The sequence below is a fragment of the Chenopodium album genome, chromosome 24 (genome assembly GCF_948465745.1).
Source record: "Chenopodium album chromosome 24, dcCheAlbu1.1, whole genome shotgun sequence".
Classification (NCBI taxonomy): Eukaryota; Viridiplantae; Streptophyta; class Magnoliopsida; order Caryophyllales; family Amaranthaceae; genus Chenopodium; species Chenopodium album.
The window spans coordinates 34,280,272-34,301,818 of NC_137857.1; the positions used below are offsets into that span (position 1 = coordinate 34,280,272).

The 21,547-nt window shown below is 35.2% G+C and overlaps 3 protein-coding genes across 3 annotated transcripts; 2 read left to right on the plus strand and 1 right to left on the minus strand.

Annotated features, from left to right (window-relative positions):
• The first annotated feature begins 1,264 nt into the window (after nt 1–1,264).
• On the plus strand, nt 1,265–8,888 carry LOC145610164 (phospholipase A I-like). Its single transcript, XM_081665435.1, has 18 exons — nt 1,265–2,232; nt 3,256–3,403; nt 3,541–3,619; nt 3,724–3,877; nt 3,979–4,188; nt 4,270–4,515; nt 4,600–4,762; nt 4,836–5,096; nt 5,207–5,328; nt 5,430–5,591; nt 5,690–5,882; nt 5,974–6,110; nt 6,234–6,372; nt 6,583–6,786; nt 6,970–7,441; nt 7,580–7,790; nt 7,870–7,959; nt 8,192–8,888. Exons 1-18 carry the CDS (start codon nt 1,720–1,722, stop codon nt 8,642–8,644), a joined length of 3,957 nt encoding a protein of 1,318 aa, XP_081521561.1. The 5' UTR covers nt 1,265–1,719; the 3' UTR covers nt 8,645–8,888.
• A 1,580-nt stretch (nt 8,889–10,468) lies between these two features.
• LOC145611614 (uncharacterized) lies at nt 10,469–11,237 on the plus strand. The gene has a single exon (XM_081666954.1). It carries the CDS (start codon nt 10,564–10,566, stop codon nt 10,996–10,998), a length of 435 nt encoding a protein of 144 aa, XP_081523080.1. The 5' UTR covers nt 10,469–10,563; the 3' UTR covers nt 10,999–11,237.
• A 2,168-nt stretch (nt 11,238–13,405) lies between these two features.
• LOC145611199 (glucose-6-phosphate/phosphate translocator 2, chloroplastic-like) lies at nt 13,406–16,516 on the minus strand. The gene is made up of 5 exons (XM_081666492.1): nt 15,788–16,516; nt 14,640–14,865; nt 14,291–14,513; nt 13,934–14,147; nt 13,406–13,797 (listed from the first exon to the last, which is right to left on the minus strand). The coding sequence occupies exons 1-5, from the start codon at nt 16,283–16,285 to the stop codon at nt 13,786–13,788; spliced, it is 1,173 nt and encodes a 390-aa protein (XP_081522618.1). The 5' UTR covers nt 16,286–16,516; the 3' UTR covers nt 13,406–13,785.
• Between the last annotated feature and the right edge of the window lie 5,031 nt (nt 16,517–21,547).

The following is a 21,547-nucleotide window of genomic DNA, read 5'->3' on the forward strand; positions in this document are numbered from 1 at the left end:
GTGGGTGTTTTAATGCAAAGATCATTCTTTTTGGGACTAAAATTAGGTCAAATGGCTCGTTCTTTCGGGGATGGAGGTAGTATTACATTATTTTATACCCTCCGTCCCCTTTTGATAGTCCCTTATGGGAATTTTTCACGGGAATTAATAAACACATATATGAATAGTAAAAGTACATTGAAAGTAAATTCACATTAGGTATACAAAAAAATAGAGAGAGATAATAAAAGTACATGGGAAAACAAAATTTACATGGGAAATTTAAATTTAAACTTTATTGTTGCAAATTGGAGGGAATTTTGGTAAAAATTTAATATTAATGGTTGTTGGAAAAAACAAATAGGGTGAACATTTTGGAACTAAAATTTGCTCATAAGGGACTATCAAAAGGGGACGGAGGTAGTAATATTTTTACTATCAGTTCTCGCTCTCGTCAACTTTATTCTACTCATTTTTATTTCATATGGAGTAAACTATGAGCCCATTAATTTTGGATCATCTTGTATTACCCCCTCCGTCCCTTTTGATAGTCCCTTATGGGCATTTTTCACGGGAATTAATAAACACAAATAAGAATAGTTATAGTACATTGAAAAAGTAAATTGACATTGGGTATGGAAAAAAGTATAGAGAGAAAGTAATAAAAGTACATGGGAAAACAAAATTTATATGGGAAATTTAAATATGCACAAGTATTGTTGCAAATTCGAGGGAATTTTGGTAAAAAAAATTAATATTAATAGCTGCAATGGTCTTGTATGGACCCGATCTACAATAAATTATTGTAGACCCAAAATTTGACACTTTTAAAAAATATAATCACATTCTGGATGATATAATCACTTTTTTAGATGATATAATTATCTTTTTGTGAGTCATATTTTGAATTATATAATCTCATATTAAACCATTTAATGAGATTATATAATTATCTTTAGGATAATAAAATTTAAAAATCATCTTTTTTGAATGATGTAACTTATTATTTGATACTTTTTATAATGATAAATTCACTTTTTGAGTGATATATTTACATAATAATTTTAGAATGATATAATCACTTTTGTAATAATATAATCATATTTTGTATGATATAATCACATTCGTATGGTATACTAGAAGGTTGGGTTTACAATAAGTTATTGTAAACCGGCTCTATTCTAGTCTTTATATAATAGTTGTTGAAAAAAACAAATGGGTGAATAGTTTGGGACTAAAATTTGCTAAGGACTTTCGAAAGGGGACAGAGGGAATAGTATAATGGACCTTTTTCAAGAGGGAGAAAACCCATAAAATCAGTCTCTTCTAATAAAACACTGACTTTGATGCAACGACGTCGTCGTTTTAGCGGGAGAAACTGAAAAACAAAGAAAAGTACTCATCATCTTCATCGTCAAGATTCAAGAACACACGAATAAATTGAAAAAAGCTTCAATTTTTCGTTAAAAAAAAAAAAATTACAAATCAAATTTAAAGTTGCTTCGATTTGACATTTCTGATACGTCTTTCTTCCTCGTCTTTATCGTTGAAACTACTATTAATACATCGTTCAATTTCCATTTTTTCATTCATTCATTATTTTTCGATCAAATTGATTTGGGGAATTTTCCAGAATTCTCTCAATTTGGCACATTACCTTAAACCCTAAGTTATCGATTAATTTCTGGAAATCGGTGAATTATCATCAATTTTGAGCTAATTTTTGTGATCAAAAGCGAAATGTCATGGGGATTAGGTTGGAAAAGACCGTCGGAAGCATTCCATTTGACGCTCCATTTCGGCGAAGAAGCGGAGGATGATGAAGATGAAGAGGAGAGAGATTCAATTGTTGTGGTCGACAATGGCGGCGATTTCTCGAAGAAAACGGTGGAGATGGATTGGACAGCAGGAGACGATGAGGATCAAGTGGCGTTGAGGTTGCAGTCGAAGTTAATGGTGGAGATGCCGCCACCGGAGGATACGGTTGTTGTTGAATTGGAGGAGAGAGAGAATGATGGCGGAGTTGCAGTGGAGATGAAGGTTGTGAGGAGACGGGAGCCATTGAGAGCGATTACAATGGGGAAAACTGTTGGTTCTGGTCAGCAGAGTGATGGCATTGGGGTTTTGACGAGGTTGTTAAGGTCTAAGGTTGCCGCGACAGCGGTGGCTACTGGTGTTGGTGATGGTTGCGTGAATTTTTCTGAGCATTGGAATACTGTTACTGCTTTGAGTCTTTGTGGTTGTGGTATTTCTGTAAGTATGCTTCTAATTATCTTGTATTGAATGTGTTTTTGTTGGATTGTTAAATTTTTAGTTAATAATGTATTGTGATTGTTTGAATTTGATCGGAATCTTTGTGATAATTGGATGATAGGGTCTTGCCTATAAAGATTTTTATGTTATGGACCTATGGTTTTATGTTTACGAGGGTACTTGAGGTGAAATGAAGAGTCCGGATTGATGCATGTTGTGTATGCTACCTAAGGTGTAATATTAGGGGAATTGGCAGTGTTGATAGAATTAGTATAAGTTATAAAGTTTCTGCCATAAACATATCGAAGATTTGATATGATTATGTTTGAATTGATCAAATTAAGCCTCTCACATTGATTTAAGCCTAGTAGGTGTCAAAGTTGTTATCCTGAAATATGGTCACTGCTAAACTGATTGAAGTTTTAGAGACCTCTCAGAGGTACAGGAAGAAAGGTGGAACTTTGAAGCTGTAAACATTTATCTAGTTCCTGAATAGATGTATGAATATCATTAGACTATACACACACTGACACACCATTATAAATGTGGATATCGCTGTAATTTTGCCCTGGCATTGTTTATGAGGCACAGAATAATACGGAGTATCTGCTATGGTTCCAGTTTAACTGACTTAATTGACAAAACATGCAAGTTGACAACATTGATCAAGGACTTGTTATGATTTGTTATAGTGGAACAATGTAACTATACACAGAGAGTTTCTGAAGAATTATGACCGTCTGTTGAAACATTCCAAAAAGTTAAGTAGCGCATCTGCCTTGGAAACGGAAGGGAGTAGGACAATAATTAGTACTCCGTGGTTGATAATGCTTGTTTTCCACTAACATTATTCTGATTCTTCCCCAATTTCACTTGTTAGCAAGAAGCTTGAAACTTAAATGTTTGTATTTGGAACTATAAAAGCTTTCACGTGTTAGATAAATTGTGATTTAGATTCTCTTATAACTGGTCATGACTGAGTTTTGGCAGTTGTATGATGCAATCTTTCTGTGCATTCAACAGGTGTTGCCTGTGGAAGTGACAAAACTTCCTTTACTTGAGAAGCTATACCTTAATAACAACAAGCTATCAGTTCTGCCTCCTGAAGTTGGTCAACTCAAAAACTTAAAAGTTCTAAGAGCTGATGATAATGCTCTAGTCTCTGTTCCAGGCAAGCATTATATCTATTTTGTTCGTTAATTCACATGCATAGGAACGATCTTGCTAAAAACTTAAGAGTGGGAGAGCTTTTAGATAGTGAAACTTTCTACAATATACTCATCATCCTGACTTTGACTTTGGAAGCAGTGGAGCTAAGACAGTGTGTTGGACTTGTGGAGCTTTCACTGGAACATAACAAGCTGATTCGTCCATTACTAGACTTCAGGTTGTATCTTCTGTGATCACACCCTTATTCATTTTCTTGGTTGAAGCTTACAAAGAAATTTTTGCAAGAGACCTAATGTTATTTTATTTTTCTGTTCATGACAGGGCTGTGGCTGAATTGCGTGTTTTAAGATTGTTTGGAAATCCACTTGAGTTCCTTCCTGAAATCTTGCCGCTACAAAAACTGCGTCACTTATCTCTTGCAAATGTCAGAATTGTAGCTGATGAACATTTGAAATCAGTGAATGTGCAAATAGAGGTACTAAAGAATTACGAAGTATGTGCTAATTTTTATACTAAGTTCCACTTGATGCTGTTTGAGTGTAACTTTTTCCTCCAAATGGAACTTGATGAATACAGACAGAGGCAACTTCCTATTTTGGTGCATCAAGACACAAGCTGAGTGCCTTTTTCTCCCTGATATTCCGATTTTCTTCTTGCCGGCATCCCCTACTGGCATCTGCTCTGGGAAAAATCATGCAAGACCAAGATAATCGTGTTGTTGTTGGTAAAGATGAAAATGCAGTCCGGCAGCTCATTAGTATGATCAGCACTGACAACCATCATGTGGTATGTCAGGCAGTTGTGATATTTTCTATTTCCTACCATTCTTAGATAGTAGCTGAAGTACTATTATTATTTTTTTTGTAGGTTGAGCAAGCATGCTTTGCTCTTTCATCTCTTGCTGCAGATGTATCTGTTGCAATGCTACTAATGAAGTGTGATATCATGAAACCTATTGAAGCTGTTCTCAGATCTGCTGTTGAGAAGGAATTAATTTCTGTGTTACAAGTCGTGGAACGCCTTGCTTTTGCTTCTGATGCTGTAGCTCAGAAAATATTCTCCAAGGATGTTATGAAATCATTGAAATTCTTATGTGCCCATAAGAATCCAGAGGTAATCTACTAATCTCTAGCAGTGTGTTAGTTTAATTGATTCATCCTGAAGGCATTTAATGAAACATATGAATGCCCATCTTAGGTCCAAAGATTAGCTCTGTGGGTGATTGGAAATTTGGCTTTCTGTTTGGAGAATCGGAAAAAGATGGTTACTTCTGAAAGTCTGCGGGAACTTCTTATGCGCTTGACATCCACAGCTGAGCCACGGGTCAATAAAGCTGCTGCTCGAGCCTTGGCAATTCTTGGTTTGTTCTCAGACCTAAAAATCTTCTTCTGTTGCTTAGGTTTAGTGTAGTGATTATCTTATATTTGATGCAGGAGAGAATGAGATACTACGACGTGCCATAAAGGGGAGACCAGTTGCAAGGCAAGGGCTTCGGATACTCACGATGGATGGGGGTGGAATGAAAGGTCTCGCAACTGTGAAAATCCTGAAAGAATTGGAAAAGGGGACAGGGAAACCGATACATGAAATGTTTGACCTCATATGTGGCACATCAACTGGTGGTATGCTAGCTGTGGCTCTTGGGATCAAATCAATGACTTTAGATGAGTGTGAGGAAATATACAAGAAACTTGGTGAGTGGCATGCACTGGTTATAAATGCTATCCTTTTTCTTCCTTTAGATTGCATAAATATTGGTTTTGAATCTTGTTTTTTTTTTTTTTTTTCTGGCGTGCTTGATCAGGCAAACTGGTTTTTGCTGAACCTGTTTCTAAAGACAGCGAGGCAGCAACTTGGAGAGAGAAGTTGGATCAATTGTACAAAAGCTCATCTCAGAGGTTCAGAGTTGCTGTACATGGAGCAAAAGTAAAGATTGCTTTTATTTTCCCCTCTCCCAACTATTGTTGTTGTAAAATGGCAACTTTATCGTGTGTTGAAAATAAGATGCAATTACTTGTTTCTTGCAGCACAGTGCAGATCAATTTGAGAGATTGTTGAAAGAGATGTGTGATGATGAAGATGGAGACCTTTTGATAGATTCTGCTGTGAAAAGAATACCTAAAGTGTTTGTTGTATCAACTCTAGTTAGCGTGGTTCCTGCACAGCCTTTTGTATTTCGAAATTACCAGGTTTTTAGTTATTTTTAACTTTTGTTTTAGCTTTTCATGACGTTGTTACCACTTGCCCATCAGTCTAATAGGAAAATTTCATTAAAACTATATTTCAGTATCCATCTGGAACTCCTGAGATGTACCTGTCACCCTCTGAAAGCTCAGCAATCAGTATGTCAGGTGGAGACAACGCAAATGCGGAAGTTGGATATAAACATAATGCTTTCATTGGGAGTTGTAAACACAAGGTCTGGCAAGCTATAAGAGCTTCATCTGCCGCACCATATTATTTAGATGATTTTTCAGATGGTAATTTAGTGTGCTGTTTCATTTAATGCCCTCACTTAGTTTTGTTTTTCCCATTTCTCTCTCCCTTCTGATCTTTCTTGTCTCCTAGCAGATGTCAATCGCTGGCAAGATGGTGCTATAGTGGCAAACAACCCTACCATTTTTGCTATACGGGAAGCTCAACTTTTGTGGCCTGACACTAAAATTGATTGTTTGGTTTCTATTGGATGTGGCTCTGTTCCAACTAAGGTTAATAAGGCTAAGATCTCAACATCAATATCATCATAGTCTTAATCTTTCATAAAAATAGAAGTAAAACAAGTAATAAAGGAATAAGTTGAAGAGAATTTTATTAATCATATAATTTTGCAGGCACGGAAGGCTGGTTGGCTTATTTGGGATACGGTGCCAGTGTTAATTGAGAGTGCATGTTCAGTGGAACGGGTTGAGGAAGCTTTAAGTACACTTCTACCGATGCTTCCTGATATACAATACTTTCGGTTCAATCCTGGTTAGAACTCGAATGCCTTGCTTTTACAATATATGCCTACTGTTGCTAGCAATGTTTCTTTCCTGTCTGTATTTCACAATATTGTGGGAAACTTTTGTTGTTGTTTGAGCAGTTTGTGGTTGTATTAACATCACATTTATCAATCCCCTTCCTTTCTTTAGATTATAATGAGAAATGGATCTCATTGAACTTTTTCATTCGTGTGCTTAGTTGATGACCGATGCGATATGGAGCTGGACGAAACCGATCCTGCTGGTTGGCTGAGGTTGGAAACAGCCGCAGAGGACTACGCCAAAAATAACTCAGAAGCATTCAAAAGTGTTTGTCAGAGGCTAACGTTGCCATACCAACAGGACGAAAGATTTTCAGATGGTGTGAAATCTCAAAATCTGTCAAAATCAAAGTCAGAGAATGGTACTAATCTAATCCTGGTATTTTATGATTAAATTTTTTCAGCTGGTAACACAATTTTTATCTTTTTTCCCCCGTCTTTTGGTTCTCCACTCTTCACGTACATTTAATTCTGCTGTAGGTCTGAATCTAAAAGGCCTCAGTATATAGCATATCAATCTTATTTTGTTGTTTTTACATTGCCAGATGATGGTAGTCCTTCCTTGGGATGGAGGCGGAACGTACTCCTTGTCGAAGCTTCTAATAGTCCAGATTCTGGAAGAATCACTCATCATACAAGATCACTTGAAACATTTTGTTCCCATAGTGGAGTAAGATTGTCTACTGTAACAGGAATGTCAAATTCTCCTAAGCCAGTGACTGGTACTTCAATTAACTCACCATTTGCATCACCTATGTTTACCGGAAGCTTTCCATCAAGCCCATTACTGTACAGTCCAGAAGTTGCTCAGAGGATTGGCCGTATTGACTTAGTTCCTCCTTTGAGCTTGGATGGCCATCAGGCTCCAAGATCAACTTCGTCACCTCCAAAGTCTCCTTCAGGACCCAGGCAGCTGTGTTTGCCTGTGCAATCATTGTTAAATAAGCTGAAGAGTTCACCGCAAGTCGGGATTATTCATTTAGCGCTCCAAAATGACACTACTGGAGCAATTTTGAGGTCAATGTCTTTGTCCTGCTACATTTTAGTTTTTGCTTTCTCCATGGCTTCTATCTTGTCCCAGTTTGTGTAGATAGGCATTAGATGTTAAAATTTTTGCTTTTGAGCAGAGCTTGACTCTGGTAAAATGTTCTGTAGCTGGCAGAATGATGTATTTGTGGTTGCTGAACCTGGGGAGCTTGCAGACAAGTTTGTACAGAGTGTTCGTTTTAGTTTGTTGTCAACTGTTCGGGGTAGAAAGGAGATGTCAAAACTTAACTCCATCTCAACCATAGCTGACCTGGTGGCATATAGGCCTTATTTTCAAATTGGTTGTGTTGTCCATCGGTATATAGGACGCCAAACCCAGGTATGTTTTTAGTTTCTTCTCTGCTGCAGATTTGTCTATTCCATAATCACAGGCTTATCAAGCATTTAACTTTATGAAGGTTATGGAAGATGACCGTGAAATTGGGGCATTTATGTTTCGGAGAACTGTCCCATCCATGCATCTAGTGGCTGATGATATTCGCTGGATGGTATGTGCACATACGATTCTTCGATTATTTGTGCTAAACTTGGTTTTGTGTCTTTCTGATCAATAAAATAAACCTTTGGTTCTCATAGTATTAGATCAAAGTATCTGTTACTGTTGGAGGTCCTCGTTCAATATGAGCACCTTGTATATAGGACTTCTTCTACTTTTATATCCTTGAATAAGTTCAACATTATGCATCCTGGACTAATTTTATGTACCATGTCGTCTCTCAGGTTGGAGCCTGGAGGGACAGAATTGTAATCAGCACCGGAAGATACGGGATGGTTAAGCCCTTAATTAAGGCCATTCTAGATTCTGGTGCAAAGGCTGTTATATGTCCATCCAGTGAACCTCCTCAAATGCAATTAGCGTCATTCCATGGATCAGGCGATTTTGATGATTTGGAGAATGGCAAATTTGAGCTTGGGGAGGATGAAGCAGAAGATGAAGAACCAGCAGAACCAGGTAGTCCTATCAGTGACTGGGAAGATAGTGACCTTGAGAAAAGCACAGAAAATACATCAAAGGCTTTCTGGGACCACGAGGAAGAGGAATTGTCTCAATTTGTATGTCATTTATACGATTCAGTGTTTCGGGAAGGAGCAAATGTGCATGCTGCACTGCAAAATGCGCTTGCTTCACATCGGAAGTTGAGGTATTCATGCCATCTACCAAGTACGTCCTAGTTGTTTAATTAGTACACACAAATGATTTGTTAATATTCGAACGTGATTATACTGAATGCCATTACTTATAAGGGGACTAGGGAAGGCAATAAAAGTAATACAGGGGTGTCGGAAACTAGTAATAATTGATTAGGCTAGTCTGTACAACCCACCCCCACCCCCGCTGTTTTTTTGGGAGTCATAACTGTGTATTGTGTCTGTCATATCGGAACCTTGGAAAATTGTTGATGAATGTAAATTTATAGAGAAATCAATTTTGAATTCTTATACACATATTGATACACAAGTGTTGTTCTTCTCTGATGCCCTGAGTGGAATTACAGTATTTTTTTTGCTCTCCATCTCTTATCACCTTTTAACTTAGATCCAATGGAGAAATTGTAACATCACATGGTTCTTCAAAGATACGGTGTACGTGTAGTCGTGTACTTATCCTTCTTGCAAGGAGTAAGAATCGAACCCCTCTCACAAGGTTTCGATCCATAGCGTAGGATTATGTATAATAAGAATTAAGGAAGGAAATATTAGAAAGCTCAAAACATGTCTTTAAATTTCAAATGATCTAGTTACAATGAAATTAATTCTGATGTAGTACCGTACATCTCTTAGAATAAGTTTCGCCCTCGTTTTAACTACAGTATATCAGTAGTCACCACACCAACAAATCAAAAAATAATTTCGAACCAATGTCTTAAATACGACTCTTCAAAACTTTACTAGTACTTCGTAAATGGAAAAAGAAATGTGATGAAATGATTAGAGTGAGCACTAGGAATGTGCACAATCAATTACAATAATAGATGTGTAACTTTATGATGGTCCTTGATAATAAGGTGATACCTAATAAATTATAGCTAACCTTGTTTCCACTATTGATATTGGACAATAGGCAAACAAAAGATTAAGAAGGCCGACCATTAAAGTCATGCCTTAGGGCCAACGCACTCGAAGCCAATCACGTTTGTTACATTTTATATTTTATATTACACATTCTTAATCATTGACTTTGACTTTTACCCTTATAAATTATTCACCAAAAATCCAAAATTAATCACTTTTATATATTGTGTACCTTTGTCTGGTTAGATGAGGCTTGATTGATCGAATTACTTGATGAAAGATGCGTGACTTTCGGCTCTAAATTGTTATGATTATAATATGAATGTAAAAAACATTTTGAGGCCTTCCCATACTTTTAGGTATCAAATAATAGGAAAAAAAAACTGCATTAAATAATCATATCGAATATATGGTATTAAGAAACAAGTTTAAAACCCATATTGCTATGATTTCATTTCTGATTTTAACCTCATACCAATTTGCAAACCAAAAGCCCCTTAAATCTATAAAGTTACATTAAAGTATTTTATAACGAAGACAAATTTTATGGAGTATTAATTATTGCGAATAGAACAAGATGCTTAGTGACGTAATTTTTAATAAAGAAACTCAATATTTATGAAACTAATTATCATGATATTTGTGAATTGTTAACATATACCTCTAAAAAAAAGTTAAAAATCATACAAATTTGTATTGTTAATATCTCGAACATTTTTTAATTAATACCCTAAAATTTCCGGGGTGTTGTATGATTGCATATAGCCTTAGATGGCCATGAAAACCTTACTTTAATGTCCCTTGATTTATGCTTTACTTTTAATAATACTATGATGAAATTTATGGTAATCCAAAGTCCTTATCATATGAAAAAGAAATTCTCATGCTGCTTGCCCCCTTTACATAAAGCAGACATATACAACTCTATAAAGCAAAAGATTAGAGATGCCTAAATCCCAAAGCAATCCTCCTAAATAGACAAAGACTCAGAGATCCATCATACTGTGCTTTATTTCCAAGCCTCTCTTTCAAACACACAAATATTTTGTATAAAAAAAAAATAACAACTTATCTTAAAAATGTTATATAAGGCAAGTACCTCAACAAACATACTCATCAAAGAAAAAATGGGCACAACAGCTCCTATTGCAATAGGCACCAGAGGGACAGTTGGATCACTTGTCAGACGAGAGATTGAGTATTTTCGTAGGCTTGAGAGAGACTGTGGTGATGCATCTAAGAAACTTGAGGCAAAAACTTATGTAGGAGTCTCTAGGAAGACTACCAGTTTACCAACTAGTCGAGTGAAGACAGCTTCGTTAGGATCGTTGCTGAGCATGAGCTGGAGAAAGAAGAGAAGAAGCAATAATAACAGCAGCAGCAACAGCAGTAGTAATAATAATAGCAGTAGTTTTCTGCCTAGTATGTGTTCTGCTGTGGATGTCTCAGAAAGCAAGAGGTTTGGCGGGTTTAGTTATAGGAGCCTCAAAACAGATGTTGGTATTGATCCTTAAACTTTTCTTTTGTTTAAGGCTCGCTATTATTCTAGGCACAAGGTTTGCTTTCTTTCTTTTCTTATATCAGTATATAGATTTTCTATTTGTAACTTTGTAAGTAGCAGTATCTTTTTAGTATCCGAAACCTTAGATGATCTTTCAGTTGTTTGTAGCACAAAGCTTTAGATAATCCTTAGTTGTCTTGTGACCATTTCTTGTGATCAAAAGGATGCCTGTAATGAATCAATTTGGTGATAGATCTTTCAGAGTTTGCAATTTTCAGTCTTTTATGATAAGATGATCAGAAACAAGAAGCAGGTTTCAGGTTAGTCTCGTCATGTATCGTATGAATCGTATCTATCTTATCCACTTCTATTCGGACTTAAGCCATTATAATCGGATTCTATATTATTAATTGGATTTGGATCATGTACAATCTGGTGGGGATGTGCTTTCATCAGATTCAGACTAAATTGTCATTTAAGATAACAAATCAACAACAATAAGAGTTCGATAAAGATCCTATTATGAAACTGTGATAATCTGTAATCTGTATCCAATCCGAATTCAATTTCTCTAGTCACTTCATCACCTTACACCAATGGAGAAAGTAAGGTAAAAGCATAGTTACTGTAATAATATTAGTATATGCTTGATGATGTAAGAAAAAGATCTCAACTGAGAGTCTGAGATAAGTAAAAGGAAACTTCATAAAGCCTACTGCAAACTCAAGTACCGATTCACACACAATTGTTTCCTGCTGTCTTCCAGAAATACAAGAACTAGTCCTGATTGACTTGCCACAATTGCAGAGCATATATGCTGACAGACAGGCACTTGAGTGGCCTGCCTTCCGCAGATTCTCTGTTTGGAACTGTGACAAGCTCAAGAGTTTGCCATCGGTCGTATATAGAGCTGGGGAAAATCCTAGAATAATAAAGCTTAAAGGAAACTCCAATTTGGATGACACTAGTAATCTTGAAATTGAAGAAGCTGATGTACCTGAAGACATAGTTTCTTTTGTCAGGTACTGCCAGAACCATTTTTATCTTCAGAACTTGTGCTAAGAATCTTAATAATAAATAGCTGACATACTTTCTCATGCAGCACAAAGAAACAAGAATCGGGTTCACAATTTCTTCCCAACAATGATCAATCAAATTATTACAGAAGGAAGGCAACAGAGAGAAATAGTAAGTATCACTGACAGATTTGAACTAAAATTAGGATAATCTTCACTATTTTAGTTTGTTAACAAAGATATCTATAGACTAATGCCATCACCCCAATGGAAAACACACGAAAAATATGTGCAGGAGTTGCGGCTATTATATCAGAGAATGAAGAAGCTTTATTCCCTCCTCAGAGCCCTGGCTACATAGTACGCCGCTTGGATAATTATGCTAGTTTGGTCAGGATGGCACAGAGACGCATCGGGGTGCTGTTTATAAATTAATCAGTCACGACTAAAAACTTATGGCAGCAACCAAGAAAGGTGCAGGTTCAGTAACAATCACAACAGAGGCATTTCATCAACTATGGACTAAAGCTGTGCTGGTCAAGTCTCTAGGTATCGTTTCACAGGGCTGCTTTTATCAGCCAATCGTCTGCATCAGTCACTGTGTGCTTTTATAAATCTCTAGTTGATTGTGTTTTACTCTTTTGGTCCTTACTTATCTATATAATGTTGGATTTGTTCAATAAAGATTGTGCTTGACGAGGAAACATTTATTATCGTATATGAATTTAACAAACTTGACTCGTACCCTGTTTAGTTGAAGTATTAGACTTACAGCATTACATACAGTCTATTTTTCATCTAGGAGGCCTTCAGAGATATAGTTCTGTAACAATCACACCAACAAAAGAATTGCTAGATTGGATCATTGGAGGCAAACGATGAAATAAATCTATTGGAAAAGGACTTTTACTCCCAGTATCTGCATCATTTATATTTATGAGAATAAATTGGGTGAACTTGTGAAAATGACAGCCTTTGAGTAGTGACTTTCCAACTTGCATTTCGGTTTGATTTCCTAAGATTTGGAATAAGAGCATATCATATGGAATATTATATGGTATATTTCACATAGTAAAGGTTTTGAGATTGCACAAATACAAACTCATCCTTTGCTATTAAACCATTTTTCTGGCTATCAATCAGGAGTTTTGCTCTTTTTATCAGTTATTCCATTAGTCTGTTACCAAATCAGGTTTCTAATAAAGGAAGACGCGAGATTGGTATATCCTACATCGAAATGGTACTAAGAGATACAGAAAAACAAAATATATATATATATATATATATATATATATATATATATATATATATATAGGAATAGGAGAAATGCTAGAATTTGTGTTCTTGAACGGAAGATAGGAATTAGTATATAACTCATCATGTATAGCTCTACTTTATTCATAATTTAACAAAATTGATTAGAGCCATTTTATAAGTGATTTGCATTTCCACAAGTTACAAAGATGCTCAGCTTCAAGTGCTACATGTACACAAAGCATTTCTGGAAACTTAGTTATGAAGCAAAGAGATGAACATTTATTGATCAGATGTATTTCTATGCAAAAGATTACCCTTTGCGCGCGTACCACCCTTCAAGGATTGCTTCTACTTTAATTAGACATGGTTAAAAAACAGTTTCTGCATCGCATCACACCACATGAAAGACTCATCAGAGTTTGATTACCAGGCAGTTCTGTTACTGCATGTGTTCTTCACCCTTTCCCAACTCTTCATCCAACTTTCACCACTTTACATTCTACTCTCAGTAAAGTGCCTTCATTGCCTTACAGTTTTGCCTGCCACGAAATAATATTGATACGATTTTATGTCAAATTATGCTGAGTGAGAATTTTAATCTCTGATTGAGATTATAGGAAAACATTCAAGCTTGCAACAATAATCTCAAATTTTTAGAAGAGAGTTTCTTATTACCTGTGAGTAGATAAAAGTTCCAAGAATTGCAATGGCAGCTCCTAGAGCATTAACAGGTTGAATAGGAGTGTGGAAAATGATTATGGAAGAGACTATAACCGATATCCTCTTTAACGTATTCCCGACACTGAAAGTAAGGGGAGAGATTTGGTCCAGAGACATGTATGACACTTGATTGTACAAATGGTAGAATATGCTTTGAGCTGCTACCCACCTATTCAGAAAACAAATGGAGACTTCGGTAAGCAACACGAATATATGACCAATGGTCCAATCTGGAATTTTACCATCAAATGAGAACAAATGCATATGATGCAGTACAAATCAATTCATGAAAGCTGGAATTTTTGTACATACCATACGAAGTTAGGTCCAATCTGTGCAACTGCATTCTGCCAACCAACAGCCCATACTTGAGGTCCCTCAACAGCAAGTGCAAAGGGTGTAAGGAGCAAAAGAGACAACATTGAAAGGCATGCATAGTAATTCATCCCACTAACAGACTTGCCAGTCATCCCTTTCTTTGAGAAAATGTTCCGAAAAACGAATGCCAGATTCGAGATCATAGCACCCATAAACCCTATCACCAATATAACAAGAAACCTCAGAATTTGACTTAGTAAATGAACAATGAGACATTAACAAACTAGTTCACAGTAATACACAATATATAACCAAAATCAGAAATAAGAAATTTTAAACTCACCAGTCATGTTGAAATTGAGCTCAGTGACAGCTGAAAGGGCGCAGCCACCGATGATGGGAAGAAGTGACAAGTAAACTGGCAAAGGAAATGTTTCTCCTAACAAGAACCTTGAAACCAACACACTGAAAGCTGGTTCACCACTTTTGATGATGTGGGTGAAGGAAACTGCAACTTTAGACATACTAACAGTTGCTGCAACATGCCCAATTGTGTGAGCCACTGCAACCTGCATAACCCAAATCAAAACGGTCAAAAACTGACCAGACCCGAAAGGACCTGATTAATTGATCCGAAGCTAATTTGACTCACATGGACACAAAAATTTAGTATGACCTAGATCCAAAATGATCCGACCCAAGCCCAACTATACCCAATCTAAACCCAAACTGAAATCAAACTGCACACTCAAATTGACAATTTACACAATATACAAATTGTTAACATAACTCTTCAATAATACACATCACCAACCAAGAACACATCAAAATTTAGGATAGAGTCCATCAATTAGTAACACATGCAAATTCATCAATTAATAACACATGCAAATTCATTCAATAAAACCACCCATCAAACTCTAAATAACATAGAAATCATCCATCAACCTAGAGCATTAAAAACTGACCCTATCCAAGATTCCAAGATGATCCATAAGGAGACTCATGACTCGAGTAAACATGACCCCACAAGACCCAAACACTATACAGTATTTATTTGACCCATTAAAAAAACAACCAAAAAACCCGCCTAAATTAGCATTGAAAGTACTCCGTACTCCATTAAAAAGCGACACTTTACGGGCATAAAGTTCATTTATTAATATACCATACAATTAAGCGCTGAAACCCAAATATCAAATTGTTCAACTAAATCTCATTGAGCCATCAAAACTTAACCAAAAACTCATCAAAATCCTTAATTCAACAACACTAAAAAAAACAATCAAAATATCAATATTAGCACTAAACCCAAAAAAAAAAAGAAAAAAAGACAACTTTTTTATTGTAACCTTCATCAACCCATCAATATTAACAGTCAATAACCACATAAAAACCACTGAATTCAACACCACAACCAAAACCCATTGAAATTCAGTATCCAAAAACATCAAAAATGAAATATAAATACAAGACAAAAATGAAACTTACAGGAAGCAAAGTCTTCCAAAACTCCATATCAGTCTTGGGCGGGTCAGCAACCCGGGTAGCCCATGAAATCAACATCATGAAAGAGCCAGCAGCAAGAGAAAGTGTAGAAGTTAACCAAGGGTAAGGAAAAGCATTCAACACTTTCTTATTGTAGATATTGAAAACCACATTTAAAGCCCACCATGTTGCAAAGTAAATTCCAATTTTAACCCTTTGAGCAGCCTCAGATTGTGCACTAGGTAATTCAATATTAATCTCTAATGGTTGAGATTGGTTAGCTTCGTATGCTTTGCATTCAACTCCTAGTGATTTTCTTTGTGAAATTGAAGAAACATGCAAAGGTTTTTTGATTGAAAAAATGGTGGGAATTTCTGGGTTTTTTGTAGAAGGTAAACATGGAAGAAAGTGGAGTTGCTCTGTTTTAGGAAATGCTGGTTTTGGGAGAGAGTAAGTGATTAGTGAAGATTGTGTAGTTGGTTGACGCAATGTAGCAAACATCTTGTGTGCAATCTAAATTTGAAGTAAAATTAAGCTAATTTTATGCAAAAATTAAGTTTGAATCAAAGAATTGAGCAATATAAACTATAAAGTTTCAAAATTTGGTTAATTAATGGGTTAATTTTTGTGGGTTCTTGAGATTTTCTACAAATTTGAGATGGGGCTTAAAAAAGATTGGTTTTTGAGAATAGTTTTGATGAGAAATAATTTTGGGAAGCGGGTTTATATAGATGGAATTATGGGGGTAAGACGGTAAGTGTTAATTTTGACTATGGAAAAATGGGAATTTGGGTTTTTTTTTAGTTTGAAAAGTAGTGGTAAATATTGTGAAATGTGGAAAATTAGGGAAATACTACAGTAGTATACATGTATTTTTGTTTTTATATAGTCATGATGTATATTATGGGGGGTTTAAGTCGGCTCATCGAAGGTTCGAAAAGGTCGACAAATCGAACAGCTGTTGAGCCAAATCTAAGGTCACATTCTCTAAAGTCTTTGGTAATGTACCTATGTACGTATGTGCGTATGTATGACTCATGTTAACACGTTTAGTTGATTTTTTGGGGGGTTAGAGAGTTCATTTGTGCTATTTCTTGTTAGTTGCGTTGTGTTTAGTTTTGTGATTTAAATGTGTTGGATTTACTTGGTGGACGGAATGAAAGATTACACGAATACGGGGTTGTGTAAAAGTATACTGAGTTGAATGAATACAGACATATGATCATCGTTTTAATTGATATGATTGAATATAATTTCGTGTTGGTTTACTCGTAGAATTGCTTCTAAAAACTTTTGATGAATGATGATAGGATTTCCTTAAGTTGGACATGGGAATTGACTATTGAGTATATATGGAGAGATAGCATCAAGGACGGTTAATACTTGTGATACATTAGTAGAATACAGTAGTGTAAGTGTCACTTGATGTATATCTGTTTAACTTTTGCACTATTCACATAATAACTTTGACTTTGTTTATGCTATTATGAAAAGGATAAATGTTATTATGTAAATTTTGCTAAATTTGTCACAAATTATACCATGTATATTTCCATAATAACTATGAATTGAAGTATTTACTTGAGTATTTTTTTTTTTCCAAAAACGTACCATTAAGAAATTTTAAGTCAAACTTATGCATTGAAACGTATACCAGACTAAATATTGCACTTATTCAGATATATAGAGGGAATATATCAAATCACACAAGTACACAAATAAGGGTCTGTTCACATTTACTGAACTGAATTGAACTGATTGGAGCTGAATTGAATTGAACTGATTGGAGCTGAACTAAACTGAACTGATTGGAGCTGAACTAAACTGAACTGAAAATAAGTAAATGTGAACAGGCCCTAAATACTCCCTCGATTTTTTTTTTTATTTGCATTACTTGGGATTGCACGGAGTTTTAGGAGAGAAATATAATATTAGGAGTGGGTGAATAAATTATTATAAAAATAAGATTGGGACCATGAAAGAGAATATATGAGAGAGAGGATATATATTTTTATTATTTAAGTATGAACCATGGAAGAGAGAGAAATGATAAAATAATTTGGGTGAGGTTTAAAGTAAGAGAGAGAATTGATAAACTATAGAATAAAGTTATCAAATATAGTAGTGACGTATCTAAACACACCCATAAAAAGAAAGTGATGTAAATAAAAAAAAAACGGACAGATTACTCAAATTGTATTCTTAAGTTATATACACTCATATAATTTTCATTTTTAATTCCTTATATGAGCATAAAATCATTCGGCCTTAGGTGCATATATTCACTATTTTTATGTGCACTTAGATGTTTGATTGCGAATAAGAATTTCTCTACCTAGTTTACTACTCCCTCCATCCCATAATATAGTTGTTGTTTATGTTTTTTCACAGTATTTAAGAAATATGAGGAAAAAGTGGATAAAGTACAATATAAAAAGTAAAAAGTACAATTATAGACAAAAGTTATTGAGAGAAAGTGGAACAAAGTGTCAGACATGTGCAAAATTCAAGAGTAATTTAAGAGATACAATGAATAAAGTTCAAAAGGTGAGAGTATAATGGTCTTTACATACTATCCAAAAATGAAAACAGGATACAGGAACAACATTTTGGATCTCTAAAATAGAAAAACATGAACTATATCGGCAATATCGCGATTTGCTAGTAGATAGACAACACCTTAAACTACACGAGCGTACCAACTAGACCCTCTAAGCTACCTACATCCCCTGTCCTTCGATCTCTTCCCTCTATTTCTCCTCTATTTCTCCTAAGAATGCACTCGTAGTTGAACGATGGACCGTACATACCCATTACAAATTGACGGCTTCAATTCAATATTGAAGTGCTAAAGTCATTTTCATTAGCTCAGCATGCATTAAGTTTTGGGTCCTACAAGAACCCAAATGGCCAAGTTTGTTACAAAAGTTTAATATTTTTTTGTTTTCTTTTTATTTGGAAGCTACAAAGAAATGATTTATTAGGCATTATTTCACTAATGGCTTTTTACAATAGCAAGATTAATAGCTCGGATTTAAACTCCTATGTCCTATCGATCACAAAGACGCTTATATTGTCACTTAAAAGAAAAATAGAGGGAGTATAGATTACAGGGTACGTATAATATTGTCGATCTAGTAGTGGATGGACTCCGAAAATTGTTCTAAATGTGATGACATAGGTTTGGAGGTTTGTCACACTAATGGTCATACATTAGGTGAATAGGTGGTGTTTAAGTGTTTTATGCTAATGATAATCTGCATATAAATACTGGTACAATATCGTGCAATGTTTGAGATTTGCATAGCAAATATAAAAATAAGCAGAGAAATGACAACATTTTTGAGAAGAACAACAAATGGTCCAAATCCACCTCTGCCTTAGCCCATACTGCGTAGCCAGGTTGATCAAGAAAGGCCAAAGTATGTAAAATTATTGATGTTAGATTCATATGGTATGCCTTGGTTTTCTGTTCATGGTTTTTTAGGATTATTAAAACGTATATCTCTTCAATTATTGCAGTACCATGCTGCCCATGCATGAACATCGGGTGCATGTTTTGAACCGTAAATTTATTCTTTATGTCCTAAAGATCTCGAGGAAAATCAAAATAAAAAATAGGTGTTAAAGAGTCGTTTAATTAACCTTAATGATTAATTATTGAAAATTATACATAGGAGGAGAAGATTTTGATTTACAAACAAAGCTCAAGACGGTTCTATACTAAACTCAATTGGTAAAAATAGGAGTAACTCATATGCCTTAATTTTAAAGTGGTACAATCTCTTCTTTTGTCTCTAATGTAGGAAATCTCACAAGTGGATTACATTATGGCTGGATTTCAACAAAAGTCTATGCATTTTAAGTTTAAAATAAGTACTACTTTTAAACCTTCACCAACTAAGCTAACTGAATTCCATGTTGTCCTGCAATAATTTAACGCAATAAGCAACCTTTGCCTAAGCCTGTTGCAAGTATAAGAGAAACCTTCGCTAATCCGGCCAAAGGCAAAGAATAGACTCGTGCATTCACCTCGTTCGTGAAAAAGGTTACAAATAATATTAGCATTCATCAGCATGTCAAGTACATTAGGTATATGTTGAGCACAGGACTGCAGGAGTTTCCTAGCAACGTACGAGTAACTATCACACTTTATAATTGAATTGTAAACCCCACTTAAAATGCAAATAACGGTCCAAAATTAAGTCTTGTGTTTCTTGTGGTAGGCAGTTGCTTTAATTGATTAAAAAAAACGATGTACAAAAATGTGCAATTGAATATTTCACGGTTATAAAATGTGTACCATTGAAGTGGGGAATCCTAGCAACGATATTTGTTTGATAACGATCTTTCAATTTGTTGGTTATGATTAACGGAGATGCATATATAGATGAGCTTGGGAATGAAAGTAGTCCCGGAAAAAAATATTAGAAATATTTTAAAGAATATGGACAAAAAAAAAAGGACATGTTAGTGTTTGAAACAGAATATACTAGCTATTGTTGATAAAAGAACATGTTTGTTTTTGACAAAGAGCATGACATTACAAAGAACATACTACCTCCGGTCCAATTTACTCGCAACAAAGGGGTATTATTTGTGAGATATAAAATATTCCTTTGTTGCGAGTAAATTGGACCGGAGGTAGTATTAGTATTGACAAAAGAACATACTAGTGTTTAACAAAAGAACATGATTGTGTTTGATAAAGAACATGGTATTACAAAGAACATAAAGTCTATAGAAAATGAACATGTTCTTTTTCGTGGTTACTCAGGTGATTGAATGTATTTGAAAAAAACCCAATGTTTGACAAAAGAACATGTTTGTGTTTGACAAAGAACATCATGGCATTACAAATAACATAAAGTGTTAGAGGTGATCATTGAGCAGACCGAGAGCAAAAGGTTCATTTCTCGGGCCGAACCGGGTCGAGCAAAGATTTGGGCTAGATTTTTGGTACCCAAACCCACCCAAAATGGCCGGGTTGTGCGGGTTTTTCGGGCCGGGCCAATAAAAGCATCTAAAAAAAGTGCATAAAAACACATTCCCAAACCCGTTAATAAATGAAATTCAGGCCGGATCGGGCCCGACCCGAATTTGGGCCGAACAAATCTATCCTAAACCCGTCCAAAATCGGTCGGGTCAAACCGGGCTAAGTATGATCGGTTTATAAAGTCTTTAGAAAAGAACATGATAATTTATTAAGAACATATTCTCTTTCATGGTTACTTAGGTTGTTGAATTTAATATTTTTTGTATGTACATAGATTAAAGAATATATTGTGTAATGTAAAGAACATATACTTCAAACTTAAAAGAACATAATAATTAATCAAACTAAAAGAACATATATACTATGCTCGCATTCTTTATAATTGTTTATAATGTTCTTTTTTTTCGCCCGTATTCTTTAAAATATACTTAATTAATGTTCTTTTTGCATGGTGCACCAACCGCGCATTACTTGAGAACGCTTTTATTGATACTAATAATCGTTTAGTCGGTTCATATTCAATATTCACACCTCAAATGTCTTAAATTGTCGGTCAAAATTGTTTTAGAAAGGTACACGAGTACTAATACTCCCCCTATCTAAAAAAAAACTACTAGAATTCAAATTCTCCTTGTCTCAGAATTACCGCAAAGTTCGGTCAATAGTAACTTATGTACTTCGTACTATCTAAAATTCTAAGATATTTGACATGTAATTGTATTTAATTCTTTAGGAAAATTTGCCAATTACAACCATTTAAAGTTTGT

Coding starts and splice junctions, on each gene's coding strand:
- LOC145610164 (XM_081665435.1), top strand. CDS start 1,720: ATGTCATGGGGATTAGGTTGGAAAAGACCGTCGGAAGCATTCCATTTG. Junction 3,878..3,978: donor CAGTGAATGTGCAAATAGAG/GTACTAAAGAAT, acceptor TGATGAATACAG/ACAGAGGCAACTTCCTATTT. Junction 7,791..7,869: donor ATATAGGACGCCAAACCCAG/GTATGTTTTTAG, acceptor AACTTTATGAAG/GTTATGGAAGATGACCGTGA.
- LOC145611614 (XM_081666954.1), top strand. CDS start 10,564: ATGTTATATAAGGCAAGTACCTCAACAAACATACTCATCAAAGAAAAA.
- LOC145611199 (XM_081666492.1), bottom strand. CDS start 16,285: ATGTTTGCTACATTGCGTCAACCAACTACACAATCTTCACTAATCACT. Junction 14,866..15,787: donor TTTGGAAGACTTTGCTTCCT/GTAAGTTTCATT, acceptor TGGGTTATGCAG/GTTGCAGTGGCTCACACAAT. Junction 14,514..14,639: donor GCTCAATTTCAACATGACTG/GTGAGTTTAAAA, acceptor TATTGGTGATAG/GGTTTATGGGTGCTATGATC.